The following is a 17,871-nucleotide window of genomic DNA, read 5'->3' as shown; positions in this document are numbered from 1 at the left end:
AGCATCTCAGTGGAAGTAATGTTCTGAACAGTAGATGTGAAAGATGTGGCCCTTTGGTTTAGGCTCATATGTGCTTAAGACATGACATAGGTGTCAGAGGTGAGCGTGATACATGGTTTCTTTTTCATTCAGTTATTAATGTATATATCAAAATGGTCACATACTGTACATACTCTTCTTAATGTACTGATTAAATCTACCTTTTCAGCCTTTTGTTTCAGGAACCTGCTGTTTACCTATGTCTCTGTGTACTGTGTTTCAGTGGGATTATAGAACACAAACAAAAATCAGAATCTTAAGTAATTGATCTGTCAACCTAAAATAAAGCATTTTTATTTGAGGGGGTTTGGAACATGCGAATTTCTAAAACCAAGCAGCTTTCTCTGATCAGGTTTCATACTGGAAGATACTAGGTTTCTGCCTGACTTTTATGAAGTAGCATTACTGGACAAGCTTCACTTACAACTTCTTCTTACAGGACTTGAAAGACTCAGCTGTTGTTAACAAGACAACTACTGAAACATGGTGGATTACTATGAAGTTCTGGGAGTGCAGAAGCATGCCTCAGCAGAAGATATTAAAAAAGCGTAAGTTTCACTGGGGGGTGTGTGTATGTGTGTGTGTGTATATATATGTATATATATATATAAAAATATATTTTAAGGAACAAATATAATCCCATTGTTTCTGATTTTTCACTTTGTTGTCAATGCTAGAATGAGTAGTAGCCATCTGAGGGATACCTTTGTTAACAGATAAATATTCTGAAGAAAAGAATTTGATCATTTTTATGAAATTCGGAAAAGAATCCTGAGTACTGCTGAAGTGAAAATGTCATTGGCCATTGTTTTTTGATCACTGTTAAATACATTTCTGTACAAGTGTACCTACAAACTTGATATGGTACAGGCAGTGACAGCCCCTTCTTCTGTGGCTGAATTGCAGTACCTAGTCTTCCCCTCCACTTGCAGAGGTGCTTTTTTGGATACTAGCTCTTTCTTAACATGAGGTCTGGTTTCTGTGCTCAGATTTTGATGGAATGAACATCTGTTACTATTAAAAAGACTCCCACTGTTTAAATTAGGAGTGTTCAAAGGAATTACATACAGTTCTTAGTTTAGATTTACTGTTTATGTACTAAGATGGGTGTTTGTAACATTTTCAGAAGATACAGCGTACTTTTTAACAAACAATTGGGAAGAAACATTTCTGTTAACACAGTCCTAGTATACCAAAACCGTTTGACAATAAATTGCAGTTTCAGGTGACCTGGAAATGCTGTGTTTCTCTCTTGCCTTCTCCTGGTGCCTGAGCTTAATCAAATTGCACCGGTGCATGGAAGTTTGATTTATGTTTTTTTTCCTCCCTTGTTCTTTTGCAAATTCCTGCACATACTACTTTATCAACTCAAATGTTTGAACAGTGATCTTGGATGACTGTGAAATACTCCAAATCAAGCTAAGCACAAGCTTAACTGCCACTCTAAGTAGTTATGAGCACTTTGCCTAAAGTATTTCATTTGAGGATAGGAATTGTGTGCAGCTGTGGCAAAGAAGCCACTGATGTTAGGATGCTGCCAGTTTGGTATCAGGATACTCTTGAAGCTCTATCGTCTTTGCACCAGAATAATCTTGATGCTTCCCGTGGTTGGCTATAGTATTGAATAATTATGGAGCTCTAAGGAGAAGCCCATAGCAGAAGTGTATGGAATGTTTTGCTTAGGCCTGCCAGATATTGATCATCAGAAATGAACAGGAATAACCTCAAAATAACTGAAGAACCCGAAACCTACATTTTAAAAGCAAATCTGAGTAGATGGTTCTTTGTGTATGTGCAGAATCTGTTGATACTGGTCTAGATGCAAGATACAAAGTACTCAGGAATTTCTAAATATTTTAATCCCTGACAACTTGTTTGAAACATTTAGTATATTCCTTCCTTTCAGAGTAAAATATCCTTTGTTTTCCTTCCATTTAGGTACCGTAAATTGGCATTAAAATGGCATCCTGATAAAAATCCAGACAATAAAGAAGAAGCAGAACAGCAATTTAAACAAGTAGCAGAGGCTTATGAAGTTTTGTCAGATGGTAAGTGTGTATTTTAAAACAGCTTTTGAAATGCAGGGCTCTAGTCTGGGTATCAGACTGGAAATGCTGATGTGTATGCTTTAAAAGGATATTGTAACTTTGCTTTACCATTCAATTTGACTACTACCCATTTTCAGAAGAAAGGAGAGAAAAAGAAGCTGCAGATAAGACAGAATGAGCAGAAATTTTGAAACAAAGTTCAGGATTTCTCTATATGAGTAATCAAACCAGTTTCCTTCTAAAAATTGAAATCCTGTGTTTGCCAGGCCCATTTCTGAAGATCTGTGAATACCAAGATTAATTTTATCTTAGGAGGTAAAGCCAATGTTACCTTCGGTATAGGGGAATTAGTATGTTTCTCCAATAAAAGTCAGGATAGACAAATTACGAACTATCTACTGCTGGGTCTACTGCTTCTAGTCATAACAGTAAGCTAGTCTTGATAAAGCCCAATCATACTGTAAACCTTCCTGAAAATTTGGATTGTGTTTGTGTGAATTCCATAAGCTCAGTCAACTGTGATACTGAGGAGAGTGTTTATTTTGAATTGTTCTGAAACAGTTGCTTAGCCTGACATGTGGTACAGGAATTCTGCTTATAGTTATCTTTTTGCTTGAAAATTATCATTAACTTGCTAGTGTTCTGGCAAAAGCAGTCTGAATCATAACAAAGTTTGATTATTTTCCCCTGTAATTGACTGCAGCTGTCTCTGCTATTTCTGAAGTGTCCTTGATTTCACCTGAGGCCAGTGAGCATGGGAAGGCTATATTTAAAGCACTAGTGGCATCTAGATTACCTTTCAGAATTTGGCCTGGTTTATGAAGCTGCAGTCTTGCACACCCTGTTTCATTGTTCGGTTTTGATACTTAATTGACATGGCAGAAGCAGAACATAATTTATTGGCAGTTCATTGTATACTTGTCTTTGAGAGTAAATTAACCTTCTTAGGCGAATAATTTGAGCAAGATAAAAATAGGATACTAGTTTGGTTGTTATACAGATCTTTTAAATTCTTCAGAAACAGTATGCTGCTAGAATTTTAGAACATCTAAAAATGCTGCCTGGTTTTGGATCTAGACCAAATCCGAAGTTACTGGTGTCTTAACAATCATTTGTGCATCAGAGTTATCTGAATCCTGAGCCTGCGGTTGAGAGGCAATCAACTGTTCTGCAGACTTAATGAAATTTTCTGACACCATTACAGGCTTGAATGAAGATAGATTTTTGGCAGAAGAATAGTTTTGTAAGGGGTTACATAAGCAAAGAATACTGAAATTGGGTGATCATAGAACACACTTCCCTTGTGGTTTCAAGAACGTTATATTTTTCAAGATGAACTTCAGGCTTTGTGAACCCTCAGGTCTTTCTCACTGTTTCCTGCTCCTTCTGACAGTTTGTCTGCCTTACTGCTTCAATCTTTTTACATTGGTGGGTAGGTTAACCTCCTTTCTTTAAAAATTGCTTTCTAGAAAGGCAGCATGGGTAGTGTTCCAAGCTTTGTGGGAACGTGTGTGTGGGAACCTATTGCGAGTTTCCATTATTTGGAGATGATGACCGGTATATAAAATTTTAGTTCCTGTCAAAAGTATTTTACTTGTCAGCAGCTGTTTGAGGTAACTGCATGTTCTTTCAGTGATCTATTTAAATTTCAAAAACATCATTCTCTGAAGAGATTCCACTGGGAATAGCATGTTAATATTAAGAGTCTAAAATGAGATGCCCTGGCTGGGTTTTGGCTTGATGCTTTCACACCAGTGCAAGCAAAATAAGCTATCTGCCTCTTGAAGGTCTTTAGGTTCCCTTCCAGTAGCAAAAGTTCAGTCTGATCTTCTGTAGTAATGTAGAGTTAATTTCTTTTTTTCCACTTTCTCACAGATACTGGAAGGCTGGTCTGCAATGAAATTAAGAAATAGCCATTCCATGCCTTCTAAAATAATAGAGAGCAAGCAGTTTGAGTAAAATCCTTCCACAGCATTTTTTTTAACATCACTTCATTCCCCTTTATTACACTAGAAGTGGCTGTAATTAAATTGAGAAGTTTTGCACTCACTCATACAAACATTGTCCTTCCATTCTCATAACTGTCACAATGGGCTTGGTCTTGTGCAAGAAAAGGAAGAGAGGCAATGTTCGAGGTTTGCAACAAGGGAAATTCCAGATGGTTAGTAGGAAGAGAATGCTTACAATGAGAATGCTTGAGCACTGGGACTGTGGAATCTTCTTTCCTTGGAGATTGAGGTCAGGGTTTTTTTTTAACCAACTTTGAGGTTAGACTTGTTTGGAGGAGGAGGTTGAATTCTAGAGGACCTTTACAAGCTAAAGCTTTCCATGGTACCTGTGTAAAGATAAAAGACAGCAGTGTTCTTCTCAAAGCCAAACTTCCTTGTGAAGAATTTTTTTTCTGATGCAGCAGGACCTGAGCTTCTACAACTAAATAATGAACTGAACTGTAATAAGTCTGCAGTTCAGTACCTGTTCTTTCTCAACCTGAATTGCTTCGTCAATACTCAGCAAAAATTTTCACCAGTTACATGCCAGAGCTTCCTTAAATAAGCTAGCTTTGAGAAGATGTTAGGCTGGGAATACCAGTTAGTCTTTTTTGGGTTTTTTTTGTCAAATTCAATGTGCCTATTTACTGACATGATGTACAACTTCTCCTTGTAGCTAAAAAACGTGACATCTATGACAGATATGGAAAAGAAGGTTTAATAAATGGAGGTGGAGGTATGTTGATAACTTAAAATTTCTTTGCTTTCTCTATTCTGGAAACTATTTTCTTAAGCTTTCTTTTTAAGATGGGAATCTGAAAATGCCTATACTAAGGCCTAAAATGTAATCTGAAAATTGAAATTACAATTGTTTTGACAACTTTTTTAGTTGTTGTAAAAGGTACTACTGGTATCTGGAAACAGAGAAAAGAGAATTAATTATAAAAAGTATTATGTGACTTAACGAGTCAAACAAAGAAATTTTAGAAATATTTTTATATTTTTAAATGACTCAACACATAAGCCTGAACATTCTTGTTAGCAGGAATGTGTGACAGTAATGGAAATGTAACTTCTTTTTGCAGGTGGAAATCATCATGATAATCCGTTTGGATTTGGATTTACATTCCGTAACCCAGAAGATGTCTTTAGGGAGTTTTTTGATGGAAGGGACCCCTTTTCTTTTGACTTCTTTGGTAAGCAATCCACTGGTTTTAGTTATGTGTATCTAAAGTGTGGCTAAAACTTTACACTTAACAAAAGAAACATAGCTAATGCAGCTTTATTAGAAGTAGCTCTGAAGACTGGAAATAAACCTTGGTATTTTGTATTATATTTAAAATGCTTGTTTCCTACCTGTTTCTTCTTGGTTGATTTGATAGTACAGAAGATACAGCTTGCCAGTTCATGTTTTGTTGGAAGACCTGGTTTAAAAAAAACCCAACCCACTATAAAATCAAGGTTGCAATGTCTCTGTAGTTTGGAAAGAACTAACATTCAACAGAAAAACTATACACTGGAATTCCCTTTTGAGAATCTGTCTAGGCAAACAGTCTTTTGAATTTGATCTCTTTTTGATCTGTAAATATTTAATGTAGCTTTGAGAGCTTCTGAACTGGACGGGTTAACTGTTACACCACAGCTCTCAGTGTGAAGTGGTATCATAGCAGGAATAACTTTTTTGTATCAAAATAAGAACAGCTGCATACATAATCTAGACACTATTCCAAATTCATGTCATGTTTGCTTGGGGGATATAGCCCCTAAAGGCTCAGACAAATAGTTCTTGAAGCCCGGATGCTTCATTTAGTTAAAGGAATCAATTATGTGATGAAGTTGTCTAATCTTTTTACTGTAGTGCTGATAGTCTTTAGGCTTGTGATGTTGGTTGCTCTAGTGGATTGAAGGTCTTTTCAGAGGTGCTGGATTTCTTACTCCACTTCTCTGTGTATGTTGTACTGCATAAAATGGTGACCTATAAAGTGGAGCACATCCTGTTAGAGTCCCATAATGAAAACTGCAAGGTGTACTTGAAAAACAAAGCTCTCTTCCTATTCGGTACCTTGATATTGATTAATCTCTAATAATGTATGTAGATGTTTTAATATTTTTAAAGATTTTTTTTTTTATCTTTGGCAGCATTAAGGGGCTACTTCATCTTGGATTTTAATTACATCTTTAGTTTGCTATTCAGGGATCATCAGTTGTTAGATGACTGTAATGAAGGATTAGAAAGGGGGTTGAAGGGCTAGAGGTTGAATTCAGTAGAAAGTTAGTTAATGCATTAGATAAGTAGCTAGAGGAAGAATCTGGTAGAGGATAAGCAGCAGAACTTAGGCAATTACATCCAGTGGGAAATCAGCAGAAGTAGTGAAGGGCAGATTGGAGGGAGCTTCTAGCAGAGTACTGATGAGTGAAGTGGGGACTGAACTGCCGGCAGTAGAAGAATAATAATCTTAAGGAATACTAGACGAGGATTTCAGTTTAGTGGAGATAAGTGATCTCAGCACTGGTTAGGCCACATTTAGAGTACTATGTCATGTTGTAGGCTCCCCAGTACAAGAAACAGCTACTGGATAGAGTCCAGTGAAGGACCACTAAGACAAGGGACTGGAGCTTCTCTTACATGAGGAAAACGCTGAGAGAATTGCTGGAATTCTTCGGAATAGAGAAAGCTCAGGGTGAGGTTCTCATCGACGTCTATGTGAAGGGAGGGTGTAAAGAAGGTGGAGCTAGGCTGTTGTCAGTGGTGCCCAGTGGCAGGACAAGAGACAGTGGGCGCAAATGGAAGCACAGCAGGTTCTGTGAGCGTGACTGAGTACTGGAGCAGGTTGCCTGGAGAGATTCTGGAATCTCCATGTTTGGAGATACTCAGAAGCCATCTGGACGTGATCCTGGACAACCAGCTGTAGGTGGCCTTGCCTGAGCAGGGGCTTGGACCAGATGACCTTCAGAGGTCTCTGCCAACTTCAACCATTTTGTGACTGAGTGGTAGAAAACCTAGGAAAGTCTGAGCAAGACATTGAGTAGGAAGCTAGTGAGGTGGAACTGGGAGAGAGCGTTTAGCGCTCTTTTTTTAAAAAAAAAATCTAAGATACTTGAAAATAGTTGGTTCTTAATCAAATATCTTTATAGTAAATTGTATAGGTAAGGCATGTTCTAGCTACTGGGAGACTGACATAAGGTCTGTTTGATTTTGATTGTATTTCATCAGCACTAGCAAAAGATTTAACTTTTGCTGTCTATGAAAATGTCAGTGTTCATGACTAACCTTAAAGCCATGAAGTTGTTCTGCATGTTAAATAGTCATGGGCTTAAAAAGGACCCGAGGACTTACCTTTTGGATTCCTTAAAGGGAAGGCTGTACAACATAATGCATAGAGCTATCTAGCTTATCAAATGGAGATGCCACTGCTGCCAAGTTTTCCTTGGATATTGCAGCTACTTTAGCCTCTCCTGTAGAGGAATAGTGATACATCTTACCCTGTCGAAACAGTGGACTTATCTCTGCACCAGGGACATAGAGGCATGCTTCCAAAAAAACATTCTGGCCCTATTTAATACCTGAATTTATTTATTTATTCAAAATCATGTATTGATCACTCATTGTCAGCTTTAAGATAAGAGTAATGTGGCACAGGCTTCACTTCTTGCAGAGTAAGGTTCTGGCACTGTCAGCAGTGTTACGTATATTCCAGTTGATGAAAACTAATTGTTTAAAGCTGCCTCCACTTTATATGGATAGTTGCAGTGTCAGTGACCAGAGTTCTAAAACCTTTGTTGAGCTTTGGATTTTGAGTAAAAGCCCTTGTAATATTTTTCTGTCAAAAGGCTTCAAAGTGAGCACTTTTTTGTTTTGTTTTTGCTTTAAAATGCCCAAGACATTCTCTGTTATGGGGAAGTGCAACTGAAAACCAATTTTTCCACAGTTTCTATAAAAAGTGTATGCAGCAATCTTTGCATTTATGTGAATGTTTAGAATAATACAACTTGAAAATATGGGTGCTTTCAGCTGAATATGGTGCATTTAATAATGCCAAAAGCAAGGAGTAGAATTGTGTATATAACATGAATATATGTATTGGTGAACTAGGGCCTTTGTAGAATCTGCTGTGTTGAAACACTGGTGGGACAACTTGTGTCCTGAAGAATAAGTGAATTTGTCTTCTAAAAACGAGGAATTTTCAACTTGTTGATGAATTTTCTGTGGAACTAGTGACTTTTTAAGGACCTAGTCAGGTTATAATTGGTTTTATAAGCAACTGAATAAGGACTGAGGTCATGTTTTCTAAAAATGTACACTGGTGGAATCAAATATGAAAATTTAATAAATAGTTTGAAATGTTTGTACCTTTCATACAGTTTGAAGTGACATGTAGTGTAGCCCACGGAATGCAGGTGGGACTCCATATCCTGATTGCCACTGAATATGTAAAGCGCAGCATTCAGATGCATAGTCCTTGTAAATTTATAGATGTGAAGAATTTCTAAAATTGTGCTATGAGTTCTGTTAAACTCCACTGAGCTATGTTGCACTGCTATTGCGGTTACAGAAGGTTTTCTTTATAAACAGAGGCATCTTTATTAATCTGTAGAAATGAGAATGTATGAAGACTTCTGTGGTGATTTTTAACTATGTCACTTCAAACATTTAAAATGTAAATTTATAATACTGTTGAAGACAGCTCTGAAGCAAAGCTAATGTTATGTGTTGTGTGTTGCACATATTTCTCTTCACTGAATTTCAGGCAAACACGTGTAAAAATAAGAGTGCTTGAAGGCTAGTTTTAAAACTTGATCTGATAACATGACAGGTGGTTAGCTCTTTACTTTTTAGCCATGTGGGCTCATTTTCTGTGACGTCAGAAAAGCAGAATCAGCTTTTCCCTAGTGAGTTCTTCCAGTGAGTTTTCAGTCTCTTGGACGTATAGGTAGATGGTAATCCATATAACAGGAAGAAAAGAAAAGGTCATGCTTCCTATGCAGTAATACTCTTTGTATTTGCAAAGTACTGTCCTGGAATATCAGTGTCTAAGTGGTATTCAGCACTCTGTGCCATATGTTTCTTCTAGTCTTTGACTGTCCTTTGACATTAGAACTGTTTATTGTTAATATAGAGATTGATTTCTCTTTTCATTAAGTTTGTTTTATACTTGAAGTATATCCTACTCAATTTATATATGGTGCTTGTCTTGAGTTGATTTGTGTTCCATGCAGTGTTTTGTTCATATTTTACTTGTAAACTTTTCAAGGATGTTCTTCTGCTGTATTTTAAGAGTTCATAGTGATGGAAGTATCACAGTGTTACCACTGGTAATGGAGATGTATTGATTAATTTAAGGACTGCTGCTTGAAGCATTTCGAGGAACAAACTGATGTGTTTTGGTGTAGGCAAAAGTGCTTGATTGATTCTGGGTTGTTAAAGAATTGACTTAGTTTTGGTTTACAGTCTTTTCAGATTCTCACTTCAAGCACGGGCTATATGTTGGAAGGAATTAACAGTGAGGAATTATATTGAAAGAGGGAGTAGATATTACACAAGAGCGTAACGTTATCCAGCAGACAGTCTAGTAGTTCAGACAACTCCTTAAGTAGTTGTCATCTTTTCTATACACTGAGTTTCTTAAACACATCTGGTGAAATTTGAGATGGTTTAGTATGTTTGAGATGCCTAATTTCTGTATGGGCTAGAAAATACAACTCAGGGCCTACAGCAGACCACTGTCTGCTAGCAGCAGCATCTAGAAGCTTGATAGGATGTTTCAGGGCATTTCAAACAACTTTAGATGCCTGTATGTCTACTTAACTGAATCCCAGAAAGAACCATGCTTTTCTCTGTGCTAGAATGTGTTAATAATACGACATGATAAATTGCTCCAGATGGATGCCCTCTCTAGACTTTGAAGTCTGAGAGAAGTCTCTTTGTGGAGTCTCTTTCAATATAGATGATAATCTTGACAGTTTTGCTATAGTTCCTTAAAACTTTATGTTCTCAGTGGGCCTTCTGAGATGGTATTTTATAAATCTCTTAAATGTTTTTGTGAAGTAGAATTCATGATGTATTTTAACCTAAATTTAGTATCAGATGGTACATACAAACCCATATCCATTCTGTGGAGTCTTCAGTTGAGAATTCTGGTTACCTGGTGTATGTGGTATTTAAAAATCTATACTGTCGGAAACCGAAGGTAAAATTAAATTTAACACCTTTATATGTCTAGCTAGATATAAATATTTGTCACAGAGAATGTCAGCTAGGCAGTTGTTTGGTTCCGTCAATCAACAGTATTACTGTAGATAGTCTACTGTGATACTGATTACATAAAATGAAGCATGAGCATTCTGGAAAACTATAGTGAGTTACTTGAGCATCCAGACTAAAAGAGTCTTCAACTGACAAAGAGGAAAATCTATGTGCAATAATAATTGTAATCTCTGTTTTACATGATCTGTGTTCAAGTACGTTGTTCAGGAATGGGATAGCTTTATCAACCTTTTTTGTCTCAAGGACAGAAAGTTGTCTTGCTTGGGCAAAAAATTTGCATAAGAGTCAGCTCATAGTTTTAATCCACATGTAATCCCATTTCAGATAATTATGATGTTTAAATCTTCTAATGCAAAATTATTCAAACGCATTCTTAAAACTGAAAATGGAGGTGGCTTTAAATCTGTCTTGCACAACATTGTCCTCTTTAATCTTTTTGTTGACATAAACTTGCGGCTTTTGGTGCAGTTTGTGAAAAGTGCTCAGAGATTTCCGTGTACATTCATTGTTTTGGTATGAATGTGCACAGTTGTATTTAGTCAGTACCAGTCTTATGTCATAATTATCCACTGTCCAAATCTCACTACTATGAATTTTTCAGAAATACCTTGATAAGTTCAGAGGAGGTTTTTGAAACACAGGAGTTGTCTCATCCAGACAGCAGTATCAAGCACGAACAGGTAATGCTGTGGCTCCATGGGTAGCTAAGCTAATATATAGCTTCTGTTGCTGAAGGGGAGGAGGCCTTGCTGCAAATTCCCATGTCTGTCTTAAAACTTCAGTCCTTGAGTGATGTCCGATTAGATACATCGAGAAGCTGTTTGATAGCACACTGGCCAAAGAGGAAGTTTGTCTGAGGCATCCCAAGGCAGTTCAGGTTGTTAGTTCCCAAGAATATGGTTTGGTTTAGTTTTCTTGGATGGCTAGTTGGTTAAATTGGTCAGAGAACAAATGCTGAACATAGCACAAGGAGAGCAGGTCATACTGGGTAATGTTACGCTCTTGTGATATCCACTTTGTCTTTCAATGCATTTCCTCACTGATAATCCCTTCTACTTCCATAGTGGATGATTCTCCATTTTTAAGGTGTGCCTGAACACTTGGTTGTTAATTTGATAAACATGACATACTGATTAGAGTTGGACTTAATGTACTCTAGGATCTTTGTAATTATGGTATAGATGTCTTTCAACATTAAAACATTAAAGTCTTTTTCTAGAAAGTTACTAATCCCGGGGTCTCTGCTGTATATCATTAGAAAGGCTTTCAAATGCTTCTGATGGTAAACAGTGGGGCAGATGTGTTTAATGTCTGATTTGTGGAAGTGAGCAATTACAAAGGACTGTGCTGAAACACTAGGCAGGTGAATCAGCAGTGCTTGCAACAGCATCTTAATGTCTCTTCTGAGTAAGTGGTATCAACAGTATGCTTACTTTGCAGTTAAGGAAGAAAATATTCCCATGCAGAAGTCCTTACAGGTTACTGTAGCCTGTTGAATTCTGATGATACTTTTTGTGCCTGGGTACACTCCAGAGCTGTGGTTCTCTGTATTTGCTGCAAAAGTGCATCTTTGAAACTTCTTTCAAGTAGGAGACAATATAGAAACACCTACTCCAAGAATTGTATTTTATTTTATGTATCATATATCGCCCTTTGTGTAAACACATTATTCGGACCCATGTGTCAGACTCTCTTGTAGCATGATTTATGAAGTCACTGACAGTACGCTTTTGATTAAAAAAAAAAAAAAAATGGCAGGCAGCCTTTGCTTACAGAAACACTGCAGACTGCAGTACTCAATGCTGTTGAGTTTGACTGCCATGGACCCACCATCAGTGAAGTAAAGGGTTGGTATGTGAACTGTTACAGGAGCTTGACCCCTACAAATCAATGCACCCCGACATTATCCACATGAGGGTGTTAAGAGAGATAGCTGATGTCTTTGCAAGGCTGCTCTCCATAATCTTCGGGAAACTGTGGAGACTGCAGGACATCCCAGAAGACTGAAAGAAGTCTAATGTCACTCCCATCTACAAGAAGGGCTTCAGTCCCTGGGGAAGTTCTGGAACAAATGCTTCTGGGTCTGTCACAAGTCAAATGAAGCACATGATTGGGGAAAGCCACACAGATTCACCAAAGGCAAATTGTGCTTGACAAACCTGCTTGTCAGGCCACACCTGGAATACTGTGTCCGGTTTTGGTCCCTGCTTTACAAAATTATGTGGAGAGTCTGGAGAAGGTCCATAGGAGGGATAGAAAGATGATTAAATGATTGGGAAGCCTGGCATGTGAGGAAAGGCTGAGAGAACTGTGTTTGTTCAGCCCTGAGAAGAGAAGGCTTAGGGGAGACCTTATCACCCTGTTCCAATATTTAAAGGGTGGCTACAAAGAAGATGGAGACTTTGTTTTTACAAGGAGCCACATGGAAAAGATGATTGGTATTGGGAACAAGTTACTCCTGGGGAGATTCTGATTGGACACAGTTGAAAATTTTTCACAGTGAGAACAATCAGCCATTGGAATAATCTTCCAGGGATGTGGTGGATTCCCCAACACTGGACACATTTTAAGATTCATCTGGAGAAGGTGCTGGGCCATCTTGTCTAGACTGCTTTTGCCAAGAAAGGTGGGACCAGATGATCCATAAGGTCCCTTTCAACCTCAAACCTATTTCATGATTCTATGATTCTGTAGGTGCTGAGCAGCCTTCCAACATTATTCTGCTAAGTGCATTGTAGCTACAGTGTCATCCTCCTGCATCTGCTATAAGGGCATTCAGCTCATGTGTCGTATTTTGGCAGAGGCAGTGGAGTGGCCCTGATTGCAGAGTAAAAGAAAGTAAGTTCACGGCTTGGGGAAGTAGTCCAGTGAGTGGTGACTGAGCAGTGATGCTGTTTTTACAGGGTAACGTTCCTTTGCATACTGACTGTATAAGAGTATCAACATTTCTGGCTGCAGCAGTGCACACCTGTAAGAACATTTGCTGATAGTGCATAATTTCTCAACACTTGATTTTTCTAGAGGTGAATGATGGCATTGCACTGGAATGTGCTCAGCACTTTCATCAGGGTTAGCATTGTTCTATAGCTGAAAGCATCTTCCCGTGCTGCTTTTGACCCTTGGGCACTTCTCCCTGCAGCCTTCCTTGTAACCAGCACAGTTGCTTTTATGTTAAGACTGTGAACTCTAGCAAAGAATTGATGTGGCTGAACTTGCTTTCATCTGGAGATGCTCTCTTCAGCTGATCAGTTCCTAATCTGGTTTCCTCAACAGCTGCCAGGGTACAATTGTCATGGTAGAAGTGACTGCGATAGAAGGTGTGGCACTTTTCGTTTAGAGTGTATTGTGATTTCAGCTAATGCCTTAGACTGATTTAATGAATTTCATGAAGTTTAACTGAACTTGAGAGGTGGGCCTGTGCGGACCTCATGAAGTTCAAAAAACCAAGTGCAAGGTCTGCACGCGGGTTAGGGTAATCCCAAGCACAAATACAGGCTGGGTGATGAGTGGATTGAGAGCAGCCCTGTGGAGAAGGACTTGAGGGCATTAGTGGATGGAAAACTGACGATGAGCCAGCAATGTGTGCTCGCAGCCCATAAAGTCAGCTGTATCCTGGGCTGCATCAAGAGAAGTGTGGCCAGCAGGTCAAGGGAGGTGATTCTCCCACTCTGCTCCACTCTCATGAGACCCCACCTGGAGGACTGCATCTAGCTCTAGGGTCCCCAAGATACTAAGGACATGGACCTGCTCGAGCGGGTCCGGAGGAGGCCACAAAGATGATCAGGGGGCTGGAGCACCTCCCCTATGAAGAAAGACTGAGAGAGTTGGGGTTTTTCAGTCTGATAAAGAGAAGGCTCCAGGGAGACCTTTTAGCAACCTTCCAGTACTTAAAGGGGCCCTAGAGGAAAGATGGGGAAAGACTTTTCATCAGGGAGTGTAGGGATAGGACGAGGGATGATGGGTTTAAACTAAAATAGGGTAGATTTAGATTAGATATAAGGAAGAAATTATTTACTATGAGGATGGTGAGACACTGGCACAGGTTGCCCAGAGAGGTTGTGGCTGCCCCCTCCCTGGCAGTGTTCAAGGCCAGGTTGGACGGGGCTTTGAGCAACCTGGGCTAGTGGAAGGCGTCCCTGCCCATGGCAGGGGGTTGGGACTAGATGGTCTTTAAGGTTCCTTCCAACCCAGACCAGTCTGTGATTCTATGAATCATAGACTACTTCAAATGTAGATATTCTGGGTTTTAACTCCTTTCCTCCCTTCCCCTATCATGTGGTGCTTTCCTGTCCAGTTTCTTTCAGACATGCCAGTCTTTGCTAATACGTCTTGAGTCAGATTAGCTCGTGGATACAACAGAAAGCTAACAATACTAACATTCAGTGTTTTCTTTTGGATCAGTGAATTAAGGCAACTTGTCATTTGGTTCCATAATCACAAGGAAGGAAAGGGGAGCAATCACATCTTCTGAGTAGTATCCTGCAATTGGCTTATACTGCTGAAGTGAGAAAATCCTGTTTCTGTGTTACAGCTGAGGACTCCTGAGAGTGGGAGGGATCATGACCTACCTTATTTTGAACTGCAGTGAGATAACTATAATAAATATGACTTGTTTAGAGGTAACATTCTTTTCCTGTGACCATAGAAAAGCAAGGTAGGATTCTGTGGTTCGCAGTGAGCCGGTTTAATGTTTTACCCAGAGGAGCAAGACAGTTGCTGCATTTGAATTACCAAAGATTTTTCTAAATAAAGTTCTTTTGGAAACATTGCCTCTAATGTAATTATTTTCAGATGGGTTTGTTAGAGTACAGTCTTCAGTGTTGCTGGGCATTTTGTGTTCCAACTTTAACTTTTGGGTTTGTTAACTGCAGTCTTCCTTCCAAGTAACAGCTAGAGTTCTGAAGTCCTTCATCTTGTCTCTCTTTGGTAACAGGCTACTATGAGTTCTTTCCTTAAGCATTTTCTTTTTCCCAAAAAAGCTTCATGTCCTCTGCTGTTGTTGATAGATTAGAAGTCTGTCTCCCTGACTTCTTTGAAATTTCTTCTCACCTTTGGTCTCTCTTATCTTTGCTGTTTTGACAGCACCACAGGTTTTGTGTTAGAAGTATATGCCAACATTTTTATTGAAAGTGAATCTGATACTCCCATAATCTTCTGGTAATACCCAGATTAGAATAAACTGTAAATTTATCTCCAAGCTACTCTGAGGTGACAGTAATCTTACATTTTAGTTTTCTGAAGCCTTTAAATTGTATAGTATTTATAGAGCATTTTCCCTTTCTTAAAAAGGCCTTCACTTGTGGGGTGGTTTTTTACTGTTTGTTTTGTTTATCTGATATGCCTCTTAACATTCAATAAGAAAATTACATGGATTGTAAGCACCAAAATAACTATCATAAAAAACCCAGTATGATCATATTGTGGTATTCACTGCATTTGAACTGTTTGGAAAAAGCCATCTCTGTGAAAAGGTTATCATGCATGGAAAGGTTCTACTAAATCACAAAAATAGACCTACCAGCCTGAAATGTTATTATTTTGCTGAGCAGTACTATTAATCATCCTGATTTAGGGACTAACAGCATAAACAGGATCTAAGTAGTGGTGAGGTTGCTATATTAATGTGTATTTGGTGGTAGAAACAACAAATGATAGTGCAGAAGCCTCCTGCTGCCTTCCCTCCTCTGTGTTGTTGGTATTTGTTTTACCTGCGTGCTGTACCTTGATGACTGTCAGCATAGTAAGAAATACTCCCCCCAAGAAGTTCTACCCATTTTCCTGTCTCTGCATAATCCATCTTGCTGAGATTCCAGTCTGGGTGTCTTACTGGTTCGGGTGTCTTACTGGTTCGGGTGTCTTACTGGTTCGGGTGTCTTACTGGTTCGGGTGTCGGGTGTCTTACTGGTTCGGGTGTCTTACTGGTTCGGGTGTCTTACTGGTTCGGGTGTCTTACTGGTTCGGATTACTGGAAGGGCTCTGGAGGATTATTAGCAGGGCTGCTAACAGAAATCACCTGAAGCTAGAACATTTGCTAATACGGAGTGCTGACCTCTTTCTTTGGTGTGTAGGGTTGTCAAAGGCTAAAAAGGCAAGGCTTGGTTAGGCTTCTGTGTAGTTAGGAGTAGGCAATAATCCATTTAGAAGCTGGTTCGATAGTAGGAATCTATCTCTGGGAGACTTTGTGATCCTCCCGTAAAAACCTTTGCGTTTCTGCTTCTGTTGTGCTGAGGATGAGAGATTCATTTGAAGAACAGCCTGATATATTGTGGGGGCTTAAAAACTTAAAGCTTACATGTTAGGTTGCTTTGTTTTTATTTGAACTCCAGGTAACAAGAAAAATTGAACTATAAATAGAAAGCTTAACAGTGGGAGTAATATAATATAGATCGTTTGTACACGTGAGTGAATGACCTTCATAACTAACTTATGAGTCACTCTAGCGAGAATAAATTAGACTACAAAACAACTAATTGCAGTGGTTTTACTTGCTATCTGATACACTAGTCTGACCAAAAAAATCGCCTTTTTTCAAAATGGACATAGTGCTTGTTTTGGAAAGAGTAACTTTGGTAGTAGGTTCCCATATTTCCATGCCTAAATGTTGGTTTAATTTCTGTTGTTTTAAAGGTAACAACAGGTCATCTTTATGTTGAAGAAAATCTTGTTCTACATTAAAAAAAAAAAAAAAAAGCACAAAACAAAAAAGCATCTGAGGTAGAAAAAAAAATAATCTTAGCACTTGATTGTCTAGCGTATGCAAGATAAAAGTTTGCCACTGACTTGTTTTATTCAATAACTGGAAAGCTAGGGTTATTTTTTTGTTCTTGGCATTTTATGTCTTTGCTTATGGGAGCATGTGCCTGAACCTCAGTAGCAGCCTTTGAGCATAAATAAATACATTGTGACGTTTCACTTTTGTTAAGTAATTGCACATAGATGGTAATGATTTAATTTTTTTTTTTTTCAAGTACCATATTGATTGCTTTAATACTGTCACTATTACATTAACTTGGTGACTTATCATAAATCAGCTTGGATTTTTGTGGGGGTACAAAGGTGGAGTAACTACTGTGTTTCTGACCTTCTCTTTGTCAATTTGTAGTTCTGAACAGTCATGCAATTATAAGAATCTTTCCTTGCTTTCATACTTATACTGCTGCTATCGCCAGCTTCTGCAATTGTCAGTAAAGCTTATTCTGAGCATTGTTTCAGACTTAACTTTCAATATTGAGTCCCCACTTGTAAAACTTGGTAAAGTAATTGGTACTGTACAGCTCTCATTCTGGGAGAGTTGTGATTGATGAGTAGTTGAAGTTTCTAAACTTCTCTGATTTTAATGCAAGTAATATGTGTATTGAGTATCTGTTACATTGTTACATGATTGCAATCATAGGTTAGTTCTTTGTTGTCAGAGCACTAGTAAAAAGCATTTTTCAGATAATGCTAGTAATAACTATTTTTTAGGAAAATGTGATAAAGTAAATAAGTATTGCTTCTATGTGTGTCCAGTTCACATCCCCCCTGCCCCCCC

The 17,871-nt window shown here is 38.5% G+C and overlaps 1 protein-coding gene across 3 annotated transcripts in view; it reads left to right on the top strand.

Moving 5' to 3' along the window:
* The first annotated feature begins 474 nt into the window (after window positions 1-474).
* Window positions 475-17,871, top strand: part of DNAJB6 (DnaJ heat shock protein family (Hsp40) member B6) — a 54,846-nt gene continuing 37,449 nt past the window's right edge. For all 3 annotated transcript variants that reach the window (XM_026841719.1, XM_026841718.1, XM_026841720.1), the window contains exons 1-4: window positions 475-587; window positions 1,978-2,087; window positions 4,752-4,811; window positions 5,161-5,271. In XM_026841719.1, the coding sequence (XP_026697520.1) occupies window positions 523-587; window positions 1,978-2,087; window positions 4,752-4,811; window positions 5,161-5,271 (346 nt within the window). In that variant the 5' untranslated portion in view covers window positions 475-522. The remainder of the gene's footprint in view (window positions 588-1,977; window positions 2,088-4,751; window positions 4,812-5,160; window positions 5,272-17,871) is intronic.

The sequence above is a fragment of the Athene cunicularia genome (genome assembly GCF_003259725.1).
Source record: "Athene cunicularia isolate RWA chromosome 2 unlocalized genomic scaffold, athCun1 chr2_part1, whole genome shotgun sequence".
NCBI lineage: Eukaryota > Metazoa > Chordata > Aves > Strigiformes > Strigidae > Athene > Athene cunicularia.
The sequence above is the reverse complement of the archived record's forward strand: the minus strand, read 5'-3'. Positions and strand labels throughout refer to the sequence as shown.